Consider the following 20,899-nt stretch of genomic DNA (forward strand, 5'->3'; position numbering starts at 1 on the left):
TCAGGAGCAATTGGTCCAATCACAGGCGTTTTAACATTCCATATCAGGCTGCCAAGATATGCAAACAGGGGCCGACTCGCTTGATGCATTTTCCAGGGTAGCTGCCTAACAAGTCCACAAAGTTGAGCCACACTGCAAAATCAAAGACATGGGAATATATCTTGATCCTACCCTATGAATACACAACGAATTAAGAATTCACAGAAATAACTCAAGACCGATCCTTGACAGTTCCAAACAGTTCCAAGTTCCAAACGCCATTTGAACCTCAACGCCTCCGATTGCCAATTTTGTGACTCCAAGGTATGGTTTCTCCTCTTAGTGATGCTTTACTTTCTGCTTAATGTTTCTCCACAGGTTTTCGAGGCTCGTGAGTCTACGCCTGTATTTCGACTTCGTCTTCCGACTCGAGCCTAAGATCGGGCGTGATGTGGCTTGTATCAACGGGGGCGAATCCTTCACCGGTCTTAGTTCGACTTGAACTACTTCAGGGGCTTCATTGAACAGCGAACTCTCTGGCGAAGCTGCCAGCTCGCTGATCGCAGCAGTGAGATCGTTTAGCAATGACTCGACCAGCTCCTCATCCGACTCGCTGCCCACCACGCCCACATTCAGCACGCCTTTCTTGACAAACGACACAAGCTTCAACGGATACGCGGCATCACCGTGCGGGTTGAGAATGCCGACCTTGCACGACTGGCCCGCGAATGGCATCTCGTCAAAGTCCTCCCAGTCCTGATGGTGCACGATCGAGTTAAAGAAAGTGTGGCCCGACGCTGCCCAGTCGGTGCACTTCTTGGAGATGACGTCCCAACCTACAAAGTCGTACGCCATGGACTCGGCGCTCTGGCGTTGGACAAACTCGAGCAGGTCGGAAGCAGTCCACTGGCTCTGGAACGGGATGCGAATTGGCGTAAACTGGTAGCATGGGCCCTGTACCTTCTCGGCATCCGGCATACTGTCGATGGTCCGGCCTCCGGTGATGCCACCAAATGAGATATCCATCGTCTTGAGCCGGCGAGCCAATACCAAGCCCCAAGCAGCCGAAAGCAGGCTAGCCGTTGTGATGTGCTGAGGAAGCTGCGTGGCTCCATCGATGGTCTTGGTGCGGAAGAGGGCCTTGCCAGCGGGGACAGACTGGCCTTCCAGAATTGAGAGTGAAGAGCCCTTGAGAAGCTTGCTCCAGTAGCTGACAGCTTTGGACAGGACAACCTCATCGCGTGTATGAGCAAGATACGAGGAGAACGGCACCGATCCAGCGGTCAACGAGCCGGTGTACATGGCCTCAAGGTCGCGGAGGAGGATTGGCAGAGAGACACCGTCATACTGTGCGTGTGATAGCGTAATCACGAAGCCCTCACGACCATCTTTGCCCTCGACGATAAAGAAGTGAAGGAAGGGAGCGCCCAGACGAAACGCCCCCTCGGACTCGGCGTGAGCGTTGCAAAGCTCGCGCACAGACTGCTCCAGATCATCAGAGGCGGTATGCTCCATGACAGGAACTTCCAGAGACTCCAGGACGACCTGCAAGAACGTTGACTCGTGCTCGATGAAGACGGTGCGTAGAATGTCGTTTGCGCGCACGAGCTGGTTACAGGCAAAGATGAGTTGTGCCCGGTTGAAGCCACTAGGGCCGGAGAGGAGATAGGTGTACTGGACTGACGTGCGCGGCTTGTTGACCGTAGCGCGGATATCGAGAGCCTGAGAGTCGGTGACCGGGAGGACGTCTTTCACAGTCCACTCATTGTCGGCCAGTTTCGGGCGAATCTCGGCAACAAAGGCCTTCGCGTCGACATCCAATAGTGCGAACGGCTGGTAAACCTTGCCCTGCGGCAGCTCCTGGTTAAACTGGTTAACCTTGAGCACCTTGGCCGCGTCGGCGAGCCGCATGTTGCGGAAGATGTCGGCAACCGTCAGGCCGTGGCCTTCGGAGCGCAGGTGCGACACCAGTTTCATGGCCAGGACGGAGTCCCCTCCAAGCCGGAAGAAGTTGTCACTGGTGTCGATCTTCTCGGCCTTAAGACGCAGAATGTGCGCCCAGGCACGGCGAAGGATGTCTTCAGCGGCCGTCGTTGTTGTTTGCACCGGCGTGATGGTCTCCCAGGCGGTCTGGAACCCAGCCCGGAGAGCTTGCACAGTGTTGCTGGAGATCTTACAGGCAACCTGCTGCAGAAGGGTGCGGTCAACGCGACCGTTGGAGACTGGAAGCTTGTCGACGACCACATAGGCCGAGGGCAGCAGATGGGGGGCGAGCGAGTTCTGGACGAATTTGTCGAAGCGTTTCAGCAGACTAGCGAGCGTGACAGAAACTGTGCCGACGATTGTTGTCTCGGCAATCGTTTGGGGCCCGGACAAGACTTCAACGGTCTTTTCTCCTTGCTGGTCCTCCACAAACAGCAGAACTTGGCGACCTGTGGAAACAGCTGCCGTCGGAATCGACGGGAGCTGGGTCGGAATGTGGACTTCGAGCTCTGTCACGTCGACAGCCTGGCCCTGAGTAGAATCGGAGTCCTTGTATCCGATAAACACCAGATTTCCGTCCTCCTGCAACTTGACGATGGCGCCCGTCGGCTGAGTCTTGCCATTGCGGCCGGGGACCTCGGGACTGCCTGCGACCAGCCAGGCGGGAGAATAAACAACCGTATCGCCAGTGAGGAACCAACCCTCCAACCAGAGCTCACCAGGGCAACCAATGGGCGCCAACATGGTCGGGTTGTGCAGGTCGCACACCCACGGGATGGTGGCCTGAGCATGGAAAGCCTGACCGGGTTGAACGGCACTCGAATTGACCTTAAGCTGGCCAGAGCGGCTGTCAAAGAACATGGGCGGCTCACGGTTCCAGTTCCAGATCTGGTTCAGCTCAGAGGGAGGCAGGTAAGGGACCTGGTTGACCTTGCGGGAGAGGTCCTTGGTGAGCTCGAGGCACGCGGTTTCGAGTTGGCCGAGGATTCTCTCGACCTGGGCAACTGAGACCAATCTGCTATCGAAGCTCGCGCATACCCTCAAGCCGTCCTTAACAATGCCGCATGCTAGCATGAAGGAGTAAGGGTTGAAGTGGATGGCCTCGCGGACCACATCGCCTACCTCAAATCCGAGTTCCTTGGCCAGCTCCTCGGCTGGCTCGGGCTGGATGACGATGCCAGACGGGGCCTCAACCGCATACTGGGCGTCGCGGCTGACCTTGCGAATGTTTTGCATGCCCATGTGTTGGTACGGGGTGCGGGCGAGGACGCTCTGCTGAATCTTTTGCAAATAGTCGCCAACGGCGGTTTGGCGGTCAACGCGCACACGGATCGGCACAGTTGCAATGAGGGGACCAATAATACCTTCGACGCCAGGGAGCGCGATGTCGCGACCAGTGAGCGTCTCGCCAAAGACGACGTCGTCGTTGCCGGAGTAGCGAGACGAGACCAAAGCCCAGGCACCGCGGATCAATGTGGCCAGCGTGAAGGGGAACTTGGCCGCGCTGGTTGATAGAGAAATTTTGCGCTCGACAATGACGTCGGGGTTGGGAATGAAGTCTCTGGAGGGCACGCGCGGGAACTGGGGCCCGATGGCACCCTCAAGTTCTTGACGCCAAAACTCTTTCATGGCTATCTGGTCGGTGTCGTGCAGGAACTTAGCGAAATCGGCCATAGTGCTGGGCGCCGTAGGAACTTGGATCTCCTCGGCACCATCGACGATCTGACGCAAGACATTTCGGACCTTGTCGAGGACCAAAGGCTCGGCCCAGCCATCATACACGGCGTGGTGCAGTGTCCAAACCATATACCGGGTCTCCGTGCCGGCCGGCTCGACAATGGCCCAACGGGCAAGGGCTTGGCCTAGGTTGATCCTGTCGTTTCTATCTTCCACTAAGAAGTCCTCGAGGTCTGCTGTCGAGTGTTTCCAGGGGATCTGTCCATTGATGACGACCTGAAGGAGGGTTGGATGGGCAGACAACTGGACGATCCGGGAGCGGAGGATAGGAGTGTCGGTAATGACGAGGTCCCACGCCTTTTTCCAGGCCTCGACGCTGAAGTGCGACGGGATGCAACTCACTCTTTGCGCAACATAAGGCTCGGGAGATTTGAGCGAGAGTGTTATGTGCGCTTCTTGTGTGGCTGTGCAGGGATAGATGTCTTGGATCAGAGTAGCCTTGCAGCCGCACGCCTTGGCTGCCTCCTTAATCAAGTCCTCAACTGGCTGGTTGATCAGGGAGAACGGCTTGCATTCTTCAGCTTGAGAGTTGGAGAGCGACACGACAACAGCGGCCATTGTGGATAGGGTCGGGTTGCCAAAGGTCTTGATGACGCTCAGGTCGAGCCCGCGCTCTCTACAAACAGACGACAGCCTCATAGCCGCCAGTGAGTCGCCGCCAAGCGCAAAGAAGTTGTCGTTGAGCCGGATATTCTCGGCGTCGAGCCTCAAAGTAAAAGCCCAGGCTTCGCGCAGACGCTGCTCCATCTCGGTGAGCGGTCGGTCGGTAGCGGCCGCTTCACGAGGGGCGGCGACCTGCTCGGCGGTCAGCTGTCTGATGTCAACCTTGGTGCCAAATATCTTGAGCCGTCTCCTGTCAGTCTTGCCCGAGATCAGACTCGGGATGTAGTTGACAGGAATGTAGGCGGTCGGCACCATGTAACGAGGCAGCACCTTGGAGATCTCGGCATCCGCCTTTGACAGCGCTGCTACCAGATGCTCAGGCAGCTGAGTCAGTTCGATCTCCGTGTCCTGGGGCTTAGGAGCTTGAGAACCGGGAGCAACGAATGCCACGAGCGTAGCCTGGCCTTGGGATGAACCCTGCGGCACAATGATTTCGGCGATAATGTTGGCGTCGGAGGGAAGCCTGATGCGGAGCTGACTCTCGATCTCGCCGAGCTCGACACGCTGGCCACGTAATTTGACCTGAGTGTCTTTGCGGCCGACGAAAACGATGCCGCCCGAGCCGTCAGGGTCGTATCTTCCCAAATCACCAGTCTTGTACAGACGACCGCTGCGTCCGGGATACCGGCCGTGGCCCGCCGTCAACCAGCGGGGGTCGTTAATGAAAGCGGCGGCCGTCTTGTCGGGATCGTTGAGGTAGCCCTGGCCAACGATGGGACCTTCAACGAGCAGTTCACCCACGGCACCAAGCGGCATCAGGGTCTCGTGGTCGTTGGGATCCACAATCCAGATGACCGCACCATTGCCGGGGCCGATCGAGATGTAGTCGCGACCGGTCGCGGCACTGCTGTTAACCGTGCAGCCGATTGTGCACTCGCAAGGCCCGTAGCCAATGATGATGCGGGCCTTCTGGCCCCAGTAATTGACGTCGCGCGCCGAGCAGGCCTCACCGCCGAGACCAAGGCCTTTAAGGGAGGAGATGACGTCGAGGTCGAGAATGCGGGCCACCGATGGCGTGATACCGCAATAGTTGACACGCATGCGACGCATCACGCCGTTGATGTCGTTAAGGCGGTCCTCATCGGAAGGAATGCACAGGCACCCGCTATTGGCCAGGGTCAGCATCATGCTGTCGATGCTGACGTCGAAGGCATAGGACGCAAAGTCAAGAACACGCCAATCGTCTGCGTAGCCAACGGCCTTGGCGCGCGGATACGCACTGCTAGTGTAGGTGCAGTGCGAGATCTTGACGCCTTTTGGAGTACCCGTGCTTCCTGACGTGAAGATGATGTACATGAGGGCGTCTGGGGGAACAGGCGCCAGGGGTTCCTTCTCGTCTGGCGAGTTTTCGAAGATGGACGGCTCGACGACGATCTGTTTCCCACCTGGTAGAATTGACCGCGCGAGATCTTGTTGGCTGAGTGAAGAGACCATGACTTTGGCACCCACTTGCTGGCCCATGTTTTGCAGGCGAGCCAGGGGCAGGCTGGGGTCCATCATGACCATGCAGGCGCCGGCCTTCATCACAGCCATGACGGCCACGATGGTCCAGCGCGACTTTTCGAAGCAGAGAGGCACAAAATCGTGCAGCTGGACGCCAAGCTCGTCGCGCAGGCGGTATGCTAGGGCAGTCGAGTACCGCTCGATCTCGCCGTATGTTAAGCTGCCGTCCCACGAGCAAATGGCCTCCTTGTCGGGGTGCTGTCTTGCGCGCTCGGCGATGATCTCGTGCATGCACTGGTTGTAAGTGGGCGGTAGCTTGTGATTCCAGCCCCAGATTTGGTCGAGGTCGTGTTGTGTTGGAACGAGCAAGCTCTGGATGGTTGCGTCAGGGGCCGCAAGATACATCTTGACGGTATCTGCCAGGCCGCGCGTGTACCGCGCGATGGTGAACGAAAGCATGCTGTGGCTGCGCCAGACAGGATACACGTCAAGGCGGCCATCGCTAAAGTTTGCTTCGACATGAAGAAGGGGCTGATATGTTAGCTTGGTCTACCATTTAGGTTAGAGAATGCTCACCTCATCCTCGCTTTGTGAGAGAGTGCCCGTGCTCAGCACGAGACTTGAGCAGCCTGTTACACGCTGGGATATCGCGGCGACGACATCTTCAGCCTTGCTATCTAAGTCCTGCATCACCTCATTTGCGCGCAGGCTAGCTGGTTGTTTATTTTCACTCGCCCACTCGAAGAACACTTGGCCGTCTTCTTGGGTTCTCAAGAGGACGATGAACCAAGCAAAGAGAACGATCTCGGGTGTCAGAGGTGCACCGAGGTCATCTGTGGAAAGACTGGCGACCTCGAAAGCTGAAATTCCGTCGCATGCCCGCTCCAGTCGGGCATCTTGAAAGTGCTGCTGTATTGAGCCCATTACTGTCTGGATGCTCTATCGCTTGTTGTCGCAGAGCGGCTGAGGGCGGAAAGCGGTTGGATGCCGATGAAATCATAGACGCGGCCGGATAATTGCAAGGCATTGCAGGAAAGGATAAACTCCCGCGAGGGTGGGGCTCAGCAGGAGATGGCGCGAGTGTTAATGAGTCCGAGCCATGGTAGGGATAACTTCGTATGTGCCATCTCTAGAACAGGCATGCAGGGTCGTCACGGCGGTGCTGCCACTCCCGTCATGCTCCATGAGACGGATATGGATTGTCACAGTTCTCATTCCATGTGAGCGGGAATGTCGCCGGCGGAGATGACCCCGGATCCAGCCGAGATCGGCCGTTGCGGTAAGACGCTGGCATGCTAGCGCAAGATCGAGGAACCGTTGTCTAGCCTAGCCCAACGCACGATCGGCACGCTCATGTCGACCAAAACCGATGGCGACGATATAGCATGCTCAAACTGGCTGTTCAGATGGGAAACACGTCATGGAACAAACATCGCTACATGTAAGTCGTACCGAATGCACACATGTGCATAGGCAACAATGGTAGCAATTTCCAACGTGCGTCGGTGATGGTGTGATGGAGGGTGAAACCCGAGCGAGCTTCTCTCCGAGCACTGGAGAGAAGGAGGGCAGGGAGTTGCCGGCAACTCGGTGAGTCGACAAACCTTGAGGGGCAGTTCCACATATCCTGGTCCACTTGCGGGCCCTACGGACCCACAACGGATCAGATAAACGAGCCGGTGATGATTCGACAGCTACCAAGACCCTGGGCAGCCACCGTTTGTACACAGTGCGCACCAATACTTCAGTTTTGGGCCCCGCACATCTCCGTCTTTCCAACCAAAAGCTGGCTTGGCGCAACACTTCGTCTTACCCAGGACCGTATCCGACTTTCTTAAATTTGGCGCATGTAGCCATTCAAACTCGTTTTCGGTTCATGGCCCGCAGGGTTTGTGCAACTGGCCGAGGTCGGCAGACTTTGCGAAGGGGTAGCGGGCGTTCCGAGGGAAGTGGAGTGGACTTTTTTGATCGGTTTTGATCAAACTTTTCCTTTTCCCCGCCAAGAGCAGGCTAACCCGGTGGCTAGCCAAGGGTCATTTTTCTTCCAAAAACCGTAGCACTTCGGACTATAATCTTATCAATCTGATCAGTGCCGATCAGAGTCCCAGGTGCGCTTAGAGTGCGTGGTCATTGAAGGGCTCTAGTGGAGTGGAGGCAGGGTCCAACGGGCGACCGATGGCGCTAGTTGCGCGAATTAAAAGCTCGGGACTTCGGCGGGCTTGCTTTTGTTAGGAAGGTACTTGACCGTGTTGCGATTGAATCGGTTGACGACATTGCCATGAAGTCTGCCACGATCCTCAGCACAACTTCATCCTGAGTCCTCTCTGGACATACCGCAGACTGCAGACCTTGACTTCACAGTACAAATTTCCGAAGCACCAGCCAAGATGGGTTCGAAATTCTGGCCGAAACGGGGCTCGCCGGGAATTCTGCACCATTGGGTACGTTCGTACCCTTGACGAGCTAATAACAACTGGCTAACCGGCCCTGTAGACGGAGACCTTGGTGACGTTTGAGTTCACCAACGGCGCAAAGCCCAAGCCTCACAGTATTTTGTTTATTGGTGGTTTAGGCGATGGTCTGGCCACGACGTCTTATGTGGCTGACGTGGTGACAGCGCTGCAGCCGACGTCATGGTCGCTGTTCACGCTGAACCTCTCATCATCGTACCAAGCTTGGGGCTTCGGTCATCTCGACAGAGACACTGACGAGATTGCGCAATGCATTAACTACATCAAGGAGTACAAGAAGGAGAAGTATGGTCAAGAGGGCAAGTTTGTCCTGATGGGCCACTCGACAGGCAGCCAATGTGTGCTGCACTACCTCTCCAAGCCCAACCCGCACACCAGTAAGCCCCCGTTTGACCGCTGGCTCGAGCACGTCAAGCGGCCAGTCGTCGATGGCGGCATAATGCAGGCGCCAGTCTCTGATCGGGAGGCCATTCAGTGGGTGATTAGCGAAGGTTTCATGGGCAAGACGCCGATGGAGCTCCAGGAGACGTACGACAAGCTCGTAGCCATGGCTAAGGAGGCTGTCGCGAAGGATATCAGCTGGGATGTCCCGTTACCGTTGTCTCTGACATCGCAGTTTGGCTACGGGTTCAGCACGCCGGTTAGTGCCCGGAGGTTTTTGAGCCTCGTCAGCCCGGAGAGCCCAAAATCTCCATCCGAGGATGACCTGTTCAGCTCCGACTTGCCCGACGAGCATCTAGCCAAGACATTTGGCATGGTTGGGCAGCGCGGGCTGCTCCGGTACAAGCTCATGGTACTGATGTCGGGTGCGGACCAGGCTGTGCCGAGCTGGGTGGACAAGGACAAGCTGATGGCGAGGTGGAAAGCGGCCGCGAATGCCAATTCCAAGACGCCAGTATGGGATGAGCGGAGCGGGCAGATACCTGGGGCGTCACATGCATTGAGTAATGACGATCAGGCTGAACCACGGAGGATTCTCTGCAGCAAGGTATTGAGCTACATTGCGGATGTTGAAAAGCTCTAGTGCATGGTCGGTGACTCGGAGTTGGGTGTTGGGGCATTAATCATGAGTTTTGATATCCTTTTGCGTAATAAAGATATGGATTCTTGAATGCGTATCTACCTTTGGGCTGCTCCAGAAGCAATTATATCCCTCACGCCCTCTTGTAGCCACAGCGGCCACGATCTAATCCCAGCCAAGTAAGAGCCGTCTTTCGAAATGATCAGCTGGCCGCCTCTTCTCTTCTTGATCTGCTTGACAATGTCGCTTGCAACCTCCTCCGGAGTGAGTAAGCGAAGTCCTTTTCGTTCCAAATTGTCCGCAAAGCCTTGAATCAGGGGTGTCTTGACGAAATTGGGGTGCGCCACGGTTGTGAGCACGTTCGGTGCCTTGTGGTAATGCTTGAGTTCCAACGACAGCGTCTCGTGGAATGCCAGGGCGCCGGCCTTAGTCGCCGCATAGTCGGCCGCAGTGGGCACCGAGATGAAGGACGCCATGCTAGCCATGGTGACGACGTGGCCCTTGTTGGTCTCGATCATGTAAGGCACAAACTGCTGCGTTGTGAACCACATCGACATGAGATTGACGCCCATGATGCGGCGAAGGAATACCTCGTCCGTCTCGAGGATTGTCATGGGCTTGGCGATGCCGGCATTGTTGATGAGGATCGAAGGATGACCGAGTTGATTCCGGACCGCGTCCGCAGCCGCCGCGACTGACTTGAATATCGTGACATCGCAGTGAAAAAAGTGGACGCGTGGGTTTTCTTGAAGGTCCTTTGGCAGTTCTTGTATATCCAGCACCGCAATCCGCACGCCCATACTTGAGAGTTTCTCGGCGATGGCCTTGCCGATGCCGCTGGAACCCCCGGTGATGACTGCGATCTCATTTGGCCAGTCCCAGCCGGGCGCCGGAACTAGCCGCCATGATGTTGCTGCAATAGCGCTGAGTGCCCGGTTTGCCGCCCGTAGAATACCCCAAGCCACAACGACGCGGAGCACGTTGAGCAGAGAGCTCGATTGGTGAGGGGGTGAGATCAAGGCCAAGCCTTGTGGGAGCGGGGAAAGCAGCCGACTGACTGTATCCAAGTGGTAGGTCACCGCAAAGAGAACCGGCACGGTTACGAAAGGCGAAAGCAGCGTTCTTCCGATGGACGCGGCCGCATCCAGTACGAAATAACACAGCCTCGACGTCATGGTGGTTGAAGTGTGGCTGGTTGAAGTTGGCATGTTCAAATAAGCTTTGCTAGATATGCGCTAAGCCAGCCATGTCAAGGCTGGGGTTCGATCCGAGGTTAGTTTCTTGGCGGCCAGCAGCATCGGTCGTTGGCAAGGAAAAACTGAAAGAGGAAACGAAGGAAGAAAAAGGAGTTGACCCAAACAAGATTCAAAAGAGGAAAATCGGAGAACCGGAGGAGAAAAAGTGAACGGAAGAAAAACGATCACAAGAGGAAAAGAAGAGGAAAGATGAAGTGAATATATTTTGATGGTTTTAGGCTAATCGCTAGTGCTAAGAAGAAATTGTCAAAATCTTTGTACTCTTTTGGTCCAACGTTATAGCGAGCAAGCCAAACGTCCGCAAACGTTCCCAACGACCCTATCTAGGTCGTGTTAGTGGGCACTGTTTCCGAAGAGCTCAACTTTTTGACATGATTATGGAAGATCAACTGACTTATATCAATCGAAGTGTATGCTGGCTGGTTGCGACTGTTCAAACAAGTGCAGACCATTATTGTCGTCGGTACCGCCATCTGGCAAGCACCGCAAAACTGCCAGAAGTTGCCACTGTGTCAGGACATTAGCCTGGAATTCATGCAGGGTTGTATAATTCAAACACACCCAGCGCTTGGAACAAGTTGGCCATCTTGTACGCCAATGCATTGACCGAGCTCCAGCTGAGAGAAGAGACGTCTTGTGCCACCGCAGTCGACGCAGAATGCCTGTAATGTGAACTTTAGTGTGCCACCATTGTTGAGTGGAACCACTATTACGTTCTGCGGCCTGTGAGTTTGAGTTGCATCCAAGAGAGATTGAGACTCACAGTGCAAGAGATGATGAAGTTGGCTGTCAGAATACAAGGTATTAAGAGTTGCAAAATATAAGCAAAGAGGTATTTCTGACTCATTTTGATGTTTCTGAACAAACTATTAGCAAAAAGTGGGGAACAGGAACAGCTCTCAAAAGTTTAGTTTGTGGTTGCTTAGAGCTTGAATGTTCTTGAAGAGAGTACTGGTTTTTGTTTTTTCAGTTGTGTTTCATTTCCATCAGGGTGTATGACGTTGTGATGACTTAGGGATTCGTGCTGATGGAGACCCCTTGCTGAGCTCAGCACCCCAGGTCAACCTCTGAGTGCACCAGTTTGCACATAGGGACAATGAACATGTGCAACCATTAAGGTTGCCGCAAACACAAGCTGACATGTGTGGCATGATTGCAAAAGGTTTGAAGTGTCTGCATGCCCAATACAATGTGTTAAAGAGCCTCACTCCCTGCCATAAACAATTCTCAAGCTGTAAATGGGTGCTGCCAGCCTCAATTCCTTTCTAAGATGTCATCCCTGGCTAAGCGGTTCGGCAGATGGCCTTCGCTGGGCTTCATCGAACACATCGTCCAGGGCTGGTTAGCTGAACGATCCAAGGCTTTCTGCTGTCAAAAAGACTGCATGTCAGCAGAGACTGGCATGGCAAACTGTCAGCACTCAAACTTGACCACTGTATGCCTACTACTTGGCTACTCTATAAAAGGCCAGAGTTTGTCAGTAGAGCACTCTAAAAGCGCTTTTTTATGAACGCTTGACTCCTTGCTATCCCGATCGCGCAATATTTCGTGTTTGAAGCAAAACTTGCACAAACCGTGTCGCTCGCCATCATGACCAAGAGGGAGAAGGGGACCAAAGGGCGGGGGCTCCCATGTCGACCATCCAGTGCTGGCACTGCAAAAATCGACGTGAACCTGTCCATCTACATGTGCCCGGATCCTCGTTGTAATACGAGAGCCTTTATATTTTGTGCCTTTCTGGGGTGTGGCTCTCTGGCTCCTCCCCACGCACCTGTTCCGCTCTGGTGACGAAGACTTGTTTTGAGGATGCTTATCTTTCGTTTCTGCTTCGGAGTCAGCTAGTGGAACAGTTTGGTTGGCAATATCAAAATATCAATTTGGGTCACTTATCGCGGAACAAACGGTGTTATCCGGATAGTATACAGTTTTGCCTGTTGTTAGCTGTCTACTGCTGGCTTATATCCCCTTTCCGTTACTTAGCTGCTCTAAAAACACCCTCGCCTTCTCCAGCGGCTCATCGTCGACGCTTCCCAGCCTTGCCCAGCCGTCTACCGCCATGCGAGCATATTTTGTAGCATTGACCCTGTCGCCATTGAGGCGGTGCAGCTCAGCCAGCATGTCATGGTACTCCGGCTCAAGAGGAGGGACCATTTCCCATTCGGCAAACTGCAGCCACTCTTCAGCCATGACGATGGCATCGTGGAAGAAGCCCTCATTCTTTGCTGAAAGAATTGTGTTCTTGAGGCTTTTCATGCGCCGGCGCCAGGACTCAGAATCTTCAAGCTCTGATTGAGAGCTGCGGCACAGTTCGCATCTGCAGTCGAAGCCCCAGTGGTCCTTAAGATACTTTTTACGTTCATCCACGGGCATCTCAAGGGGGACGTCTGTCACGATTAGCAGATATATCACAGCAGCCTGTCAAGCGAACACTTACAACTTATTGTGATCTCTTCGCCGGGTTGAATGGTGCGGTAGGCCAGAACCTCCAGTGTGAGTCTGCGTTCCGAGAACCGATAGTACGCGCTGTGCAAGTTAGCTCTGTCAAATACGTATGGTGAGATACATACTTCGGTCGACACGCGTGGTTTATTCTCTGCAAACTGTTAGAGCAACATTTCAAAACGTTGTACGGAAAACGTACCGCTAACTGCGTGAACAAGCCAACATGGACCTCATCTGCCAGCATCACTGTGTGCGCGTTTGGGCCAAGAATCGCATCTACTTGATACGGCGAGCCGGCTTGATGCAGGCCGTAAATTTGGTTTTTTGTCTCCGCTCGGAGTTGGTTGAAAGCTTGCTTTATGATTCGCCGCCGATGATGAGGTTTGGTTGTGGTGAGGAACGAGATGCCAATTAGAACTGCCGGCATGTCGACTATGATGATTTCTCCACGGCGTATTTTTCGTGTTGCTACCACTCCAAGCCCCTTCCCTTCCATCGGCACGATATCATAAGCAGGTTGTGAATGACGTCGTGGTGAATCTTCAAATGCGCCGAGGCCAACAAGGTGCGAAGCAACTGTAGTTGATGTGACTAGGCTGATCCCGTGTCCGTTGCGAAAGTTTGTGGATGTGAACAGGCAGTTTATCTGCGTCTCATTTTCTTGCCTGAAGCATTTTGGTTGGTATTCCCACGAGATGACATTATTCTTGTCCTCAATAATTCCAATCCGGCCAGGGACTGGGCAAGTTCGAGCAATGTTTTCTTGAAGCCGGCCAAATGGTCGGTGAGGGCATTGAGTTGCAGAAGCTCTGAGAGCAAAAGCCAGGAGAATCCAGATCAGCAACAACATGACTGCCTTCTTCCTGTCCTGAGAGAGTGATGGATCTAAGTGACTTATTTCCACTGAAATGAATATGCAATCTGTCCAAACCGTCGGAAGATGCCGTCACCCTTTCGGAACTTGGTGTTGGATGCTACATCACTCGGCTAAATTGACACTGCCGTGCAGCACCCGCATAAAAATGGGCGAATAATTTATTTATATATGTATATTTTCGACCGTTTCACCACTGGGGATACTAAGTCGTGCTCACGGCGCTGGCGGGCAAGAGCTCTAAGATTTTTAATCACAGGTAACGCCGGAGTAAAACTCGCGTGGGAGAAAAACCGACGTGAGATATTGAAGGCTGTCACGTGGTTGAGTGGAGGGATGTAGTTCCGGGGAGCCATGTCCGGCCCTCGGGTTCGAAGGGGGCTTTGGGGGAAGAGGTTGAATGTGGAGAGAGGGAAAGCCGTTACTGGGCAGGGTTCGCAGGCTGCCCCCAGAGTTCGGCCCGGGAGACTCTAAATTTGAAGAGTTGGAAGGGGGATCAGAAGGCCCTCGGGCCCATCCTTCCCGCGCGTGGGTTATCGAGAGAAACAAGAGGGCAGGAGAAGACATGTCTCCTGGAGACCACTGCCCCCGCAGGGACACTTTGACAACCTCCGGCGGGTGGTTGAAGCGCATATGGTACTCCAAGAAGTCGCCGTGGCCCGAGGCTTCAGCAAACCAGCGTAAGAGGCAATGACGGGAGAACCTCTCAAGGAATGGTTTAGCACTGTGCGCAGCCCAGTAGGCCGAGGGGGGTTTGTTAGTGCGCCACCAGCTACGCATATCCAGGCCAGGCACTCGTCGTTTCTGGGGGAACAGAGGGGAGGCCGAGCCACGCCCTGATCCCTAGGTGCTTTGGCTCCCATAAGGGCTTAGCCCTGAGCCCGGAGGCCGTTTGGTGCAGACATACCAGCCCCGGTAAGGGGGCCAAGCAAGTCTAATCCACAGAGGTGGTTCGCCGGCAGCACCTCTGCGCGAGCTCTCTACCTTGCTAGCTCTCTGTCCAGCAGGTACTCTGGGTAGAAGCCAACTAGCCACCAGTGCCACGCGGTCGGGATTGTCCGCCACACCGGGTAGATCACTCTGAGTGCCGCGTTCGCGACCTTGGTGAGGGACGACCACACCGGCGTAAGTCCAGATGGGACTAAGCGGCCGTTAACCGCGGCCCTAGTTGGGCCGGTATCGAGTTGGACCATACCATGCAGGAGGGAAGGTGTAACAGGTGACTTGGTCTAGTGCAGGCAGGGATCGACAATAGGTCAAATGGGTTAGATGATGGCCACTGACGATGTGGGGTGCACAGCGAAATCAATTACTACGTGTAATAATCTTTCTTGGTCCTCAGTGTTCTTGTGTTAGGGAGAGGAGGAACCAAGGGAAGTCTATCATGACCGGGCAGCTTCCTTTATAAAATCCTCATCATGCCTCGGCCATATGGTTCATTCTCTTCGGTCATCCGGCTCTAGACATCTTCCGGGATCAACCACGTATTTGTGCCGCTCACAATCATCCTGTCTCTGGTGTCCCTCGTGTTGGCAGTCGGGGACATCCCTTTCCTTGGACTGCCGTGTCCATGTGACAGAAGGGGTGACGACCGCGTCGAAGATCTTGGGGCTGGCCGAGGGGGGAAAGTCTCGGAGCCTCGTGTTGGATAAGCGCTTGACCAGCCCCACCACCGATGCTGTCGCCGCCGCCCTCGCGGCTGCTTGGGTCGCAGGGCTGAGCTTGCGGCCCAGGGAGACTCCAAGTCACTTGACGGACTTAGCAGGGAGGAAGGACGTCCTCTCCACCTGAGTCGAGATCGTTGTGGGGTCGATCCTGCCACGCCTCGCTCCGGTGCCGCGGGGGAGGATGTAGAGGACCTCAGTCTTGTTCGGGTCGACCTTGAGGCCGAGCCCTCGGGCCTTGGTGCACAGCTGATTGACCCTAAGGGACGTATGGTGGGCCAGTTGTATTAGTGTTTGCTCCACGACAGTTGCGCATGGTCGTCCATGTACATGAAGTTGGTCCCTTGTTGTGAGGGGGTAATTATCGGTAGGGAGTACAGGACGCAAAGGATCGGGGACCTTGGGGAACCTGGTGGGAGGCCGTGTCCGAGCGGAAGGACGATTGAGCCCATCGGAAGGAGAAGCAACGGTCCTGGCAAAAATCCGCCGCCGCTTCACACAGCCAGCGTGGCTAGCCTTGATCTCTCGGGACCTCGCGAAGGATTGACTGCTGAACCGAGGGGTAGGCCGAGTCGACGTCTAGAGTGACGAGGAGCCCGTGGTAGCCTTGTCTTGCCATGGTCTCCGCATCGTGGACAGGATGGCTCCGGCCACGTCTGGGGGAAGCAAACCCGAGCACAGCGCCGCCGCAGTCATCCGCCGGCCAGGAGCCTCTTCACTCCCTTGCCGAAGGTCGACAAAAGGGTAATAGGCCGCCAGCCTTTGTACGACCGAGGGTCCCTGCCAGGTTTCGATAGGGTAATGACAGTTGCCTGCCTGAAAGCTTGGGGAAAGACGCCCAACGCCATGCAGCCTTCGGTGATAGCTCGAGCTGCCGGGCGGACGAGCTCCCAAGCGTGTCTGAGGAAGGCTAATGGCACCCCGTCCGGACCGGGAGTGTTAGACAAGGCTCCGAAGAAGGCGTCCTTGAGCTCCTCATCACTGAGTGGGGCAGCCAGCCGCGTCGGCCATTCAAGGGGTAGCCGGGGGCCGAGCCAGGCCGGGCGGGGGCCCTCCTGAGCCCCGGCAGGCCGAAAGGCCTGGGTAGCTAGGTACGCTGCCACCTGCTCCGTGTCCGACACTACCCTACCGTCGACGATCATAACCATTGGTCTGTTGTCAGGGGCATCTTTGCGCCACCTCAGTATCCTTCCCCACTCTGCCGAGGAGGTGGCAGTGGAGATTCTTTCCTTGTAGAAGTTGACTCTAGCCTCCTTGCAGAGCTTTCGATATACCACCGGGTTGGTCTCCCTGGCTGTGGCAAGTCCCTCCGACCACCACGAGGCGCTCTTATTGTGCTTGCCGGGTCGAATGGAAAAGCGCCCCGCCACACCGGCTAGGACGTCATAAACCGCCCAAGCGAACTGTTCTAGCTCCTCCCGAGAGGCGAAGCTAGCCGGGGCCGGGGGAGGAGGGTACATAGTAGGTAGGTCGCCTCCTCGAATCGGGCCATGGGGAGGTGCTTCGGTGGGAGTCGGTTAGGAGTTGAATTGAGTTGAATTGAACTGTATTTTCGACACGTTTCACCCTTGAGGGTGCTTGGTCGTGCCCACGACGGCGGCGGGCAACAGGTGATTACAGGTTGCCTAAACCATACTATATACACGCGGGAAAACCCAAAAAAGGGAAAAACGGTGTGGTGCTGCGAGGGGATATCATAAATGAGAATGGGGAATGGGCTAGGTGGGGAGAATCCCCGGAATTTGAATATCCAAGCTAGACATTTTTGAATCTGATTGTGAGTCTCTGGGAGGGTGACGGTTTTGGGGCGTTGTGTCAAGCGAGGAGAGGAGACAGGGCGGCGCAAGGTGGGAATTGTTAGCCCCGTCTGTTCATCTCGTGCGGAGCCGTGAAGCTTGAGTCGTACTCTCTTGTTCTCAAAAAGTTGGTGAGAGTACCAAAAGGCTCTGGGGTCCAGACGCCCTGCCATAGGGTTATTGAAGGACACGAGGGGACATCTCAGAAAATGGCATCTGGAAGCTATCGAACCACAATGGCAGGTTTTAAAAGCACTCGGGGGGTGGTTGGACCTGACATGGTACTCTAGGAAGTCTCCGTGTCCAGATCCCTCCGTGACTCATCTAGCCAGGCACTTTTTTTCGAAGAGAGCGAGGAAGGGTTTAGCTGAAGGGCCATCCCACAGGCTGGACTGAGGCTTGTTCGACCGCCACCATGATGCTAAGTCAGGGGGTGGGATCTTCCGTGGTTTGAGAGGACTTGGGGGTAACCCTAGCCAAGCCCGAAGCCCGGGTCGCCGGGGCTCCCAGACAAGGCCCGGTTGGGCGTCGGCGGCTAATTGGTGTAGGCGAGACCAGCCTTTGTATGGTGACTGGAGTCTCCTCCAGAGGGGGTGGTCGGGCGGTAAGGTTCGAACTCGAGCTCGCCATCTCTCTCTTTCCCGCTCCAGCAAGTACTGGGAGTAGATCCCGGCTATCCACCACAACCATGGGGTTGGTTAGTACGCCACACCGGAAAAATAGCCCTCAGAGCAGCGTGTGCGACCTTAGCCAGGGCTGCCCAGATTGCTCCTGGATTTGATGGGATTAGTCGTCCCCTGATTCCAGCTCTGAAATGGCCGATGTCCATTTGTACCAGGCCATATAAGAGGGAGGGCACCACGGCCATGTTAAACATGACGGGGCCAGCTTTGGGAGGGCCCCTAATTTTGGTGTTTGACAGTCTTTTGATCAGGCCCACTGTAGACGCCGTGGCTGCAGCTCTGGCGGCGGCTTGGGTCAATGGGGACAGTTTCGTGTCCAAGACCACCCCAAGCCACTACAAAAGTTACAGTTGAGTATGTATCGGGCCTTGCTTTACCAGCTCATTGACCAAGTCCCTGGGGATGTTCCACAAAGCTTGGCTTCTACTATCAAAAAAAAAGTCTTCAAAAACGCCGCCCTTTGGATCCAAAACCCATTTATCCCGGATGGCACATATCTGAGTGTGAGGAATATCTCTGGTCCCCTGTGCAACTGTCTTTACGGAAGGGGGATGTCTGAATAGTTATTGATGCCTTGGATGAGATCGAAGGCGACGGCGCTGATAAGCTTCTCGATATCAGCCTTTCAAAGTATCGCGAGCTCGCTCAGCTTGCTGCAAACAGCTCATTCGGACAATTGATGAAAAGCTGAAGGAAATTATGCGGAAAAGTTATGAATTCAAGTTGCGCATATGCTTAGCATGTCGCGACTTTCCAAAACTCCACGTGGAAATGATAGACTCTGTCCAGGTTCATCTGTATAACCAGCCTGACATCGAAACCTATCTGCGGAAAGAGTTTGGATCTGAGTTACCGGAAAGAGCCCTCAGAATGATTATTGCCAGGGCTGAGGGTGTTTTTTTCCGGGCTCGCCTAGTGTCAGAGAAAATAATATCAGGAAGGCTTTTTGCTGACAATGACAACGAAATTATGCAAGACATAGATGATGTCCAGAGGACTTAGGGGAACTATATATGACGATTCTTGAAAAAGTACGTCCTTAAGATAGACCATTGCTCTTTCGGACCGTGCAATGGATTTGCTTCGCAAAGAGACCACTCAGTATACCACAACTACGAGATACCTTGTCTAAAGATCATTTTATGGTCATCTTTTCTACTTTTAAAGCAAGTTCGGAAGCCCGCGTGCTTGGGCTCAGATGATACAGAATTTCGGGACAAACTTTATCATCTGGCAATGAGCTTCGGGAAATAACTCACAGTGGCACACTTCAGTTTATCCACCAAACCGCCAAAGATTTCTTTATAACATGGGGCTTGAATAAGCTCCAGAGCACTGTGTCAGACGAGTCTACTCAAAGCTCTCCAACCGAAAATCCAACTCTCAGTCATCATTATATGTTGGCGAGGATATGCGTGCGCTATCTTGCAACCGAACAAATCAGTCAATTCCTCATGGATCTCCGTGATCAACTACCTACTCACTGTCGTAGCAAAGAAGACTACATAGCATATCTCAATGAGTTGGAAGTGAGTCATCCATTCATGTCTTACGCCGCCACTCACTGGGGTTAGCATGCCTGTTCCAGTAAATTCTCCGGCGTATCTCAAGAAGATCTTTGCGACTACTTTTACTACACTCCAAATACGAAATCTAAACATGCTCAAATCGTGGAAATACTAGCTCTGTATCAATCTGCCACAGGTGTTGGAGATGCGGAATCGATTCCATCAAACCGTTCGATGTTGACCCACCTTCACCTGTTTGCTCAATGGCGACTAACTACGGCAACTAAACGACTGCTTGAGCAGAAGGAAGATAGCGCTCTAATGTCGTGAACAAAGTTCTATAACTGGAACCCTATATCTTTTGGATGGCACTATCTTTACAGATCCAAATCACTACGGCCCCTTATCTACGGAGACCTTCAATCACGAAGGCAATATCAGCGGATCCATTTAAACTGATGATTGACTTTGCTTGCACCTTTGCAACCTCTACAAGTGACCCATTAAACCAAGCACGTTGGTATCCATATGGTGAGGGCGAGAGGTTCTAATGAAGGCCCTTACCTGCTTGCTGCTGTTGACTACGGTCTCTCTGACACTGTCAAATCGATAGTCTTGAAGACAGATTATCGAGACATCAATGCTCGGTCCACTGTAAAAGGACGAAGAGCAGTTCATATGGCTCCTGACAGGAAGTTCACAGATATCCTACAAGTCCTCCTCAACCGTGGTCATATCGATATCAATGAGCACAATCGGGATGGAGAAGGCCCACTTCATAGAGCCATGGATTTCTTTCATGATACAGCTCTGGAAATGGTTCTTGGGCATCTCGCAGTGTCGGAGCAGGATATCGAGGTCACCAGAATGCGTCTTGCGCATGAAAAAATCCATCCCGCTATCCAGGACCGGTGCGGCAACACGCCAATTTTTAATGCAGCAAAGAGGGGAAATGCAGACATTGTGAAGATGTTCCCTGCATCTCCGAACATTAACATGTGCTTAAATATACCCAACAATGAGGGCTGGACAGCCTTGCATGCCGCCGTGTGTTACGGCCACAAAAGTGTTGTCTAGATGCTCCTAAAAGAGACTAGCATAAATGTCAATGTCCGGAGTGTGTATGGAACAGCATCATTTCAACTGGCTGTTGCGGAAATCTAGAGGGCATTACTCCACTGATGACTGCGGCTATAAATCTACGGAGAGATTGTGTAAAGCTGTCACTTGTTAGGGTTAGGGTTAGGGTTAGGGTTAGGGTTAGGGTTAGGGTTAGGGTTAGGGTTAGGGTTAGGGTTAGGGTTAGGGTTAGGGTTAGGGTTAGGGTTAGGGTTAGGGTTAGGGTTAGGGTTAGGGTTAGGGTTAGGGTTAGGGTTAGG

The 20,899-nt window shown here is 54.0% G+C and overlaps 5 protein-coding genes across 5 annotated transcripts; 1 reads left to right on the forward strand and 4 right to left on the reverse strand.

Moving 5' to 3' along the window:
* Positions 1-318: 318 nt before the first annotated feature.
* Positions 319-6,729, reverse strand: CTHT_0039770 (synthetase-like protein; the record flags this gene model as incomplete). Its single annotated transcript, XM_006694324.1, has 2 exons — positions 319-6,336; positions 6,442-6,729. 2 exons carry the CDS (start codon positions 6,727-6,729, stop codon positions 319-321), a joined length of 6,306 nt encoding a protein of 2,101 aa, XP_006694387.1.
* A 1,463-nt stretch (positions 6,730-8,192) lies between these two features.
* Positions 8,193-9,300, forward strand: CTHT_0039780 (uncharacterized protein; the record flags this gene model as incomplete). Its single annotated transcript, XM_006694325.1, has 2 exons — positions 8,193-8,246; positions 8,299-9,300. The coding sequence occupies 2 exons, from the start codon at positions 8,193-8,195 to the stop codon at positions 9,298-9,300; spliced, it is 1,056 nt and encodes a 351-aa protein (XP_006694388.1).
* A 95-nt stretch (positions 9,301-9,395) lies between these two features.
* CTHT_0039790 (short-chain dehydrogenase/reductase-like protein) lies at positions 9,396-10,472 on the reverse strand (the record flags this gene model as incomplete). The annotated part of the gene is made up of 1 exon (XM_006694326.1): positions 9,396-10,472. The coding sequence occupies one exon, from the start codon at positions 10,470-10,472 to the stop codon at positions 9,396-9,398; it is 1,077 nt and encodes a 358-aa protein (XP_006694389.1).
* Positions 10,473-12,509: 2,037 nt separating this feature from the next.
* On the reverse strand, positions 12,510-13,422 carry CTHT_0039800 (uncharacterized protein; the record flags this gene model as incomplete). The annotated part of the gene is made up of 4 exons (XM_006694327.1): positions 12,510-12,937; positions 12,988-13,049; positions 13,121-13,146; positions 13,195-13,422. The coding sequence occupies 4 exons, from the start codon at positions 13,420-13,422 to the stop codon at positions 12,510-12,512; spliced, it is 744 nt and encodes a 247-aa protein (XP_006694390.1).
* A 1,883-nt stretch (positions 13,423-15,305) lies between these two features.
* On the reverse strand, positions 15,306-16,993 carry CTHT_0039810 (uncharacterized protein; the record flags this gene model as incomplete). The annotated part of the gene is made up of 3 exons (XM_006694328.1): positions 15,306-15,480; positions 15,628-15,792; positions 16,479-16,993. 3 exons carry the CDS (start codon positions 16,991-16,993, stop codon positions 15,306-15,308), a joined length of 855 nt encoding a protein of 284 aa, XP_006694391.1.
* Positions 16,994-20,899: the final 3,906 nt, after the last annotated feature.

The sequence above is a fragment of the Thermochaetoides thermophila genome (assembly GCF_000221225.1).
Source record: "Thermochaetoides thermophila DSM 1495 unplaced genomic scaffold scf7180000011816, whole genome shotgun sequence".
Taxonomy (NCBI): Eukaryota; Fungi; Ascomycota; class Sordariomycetes; order Sordariales; family Chaetomiaceae; genus Thermochaetoides; species Thermochaetoides thermophila.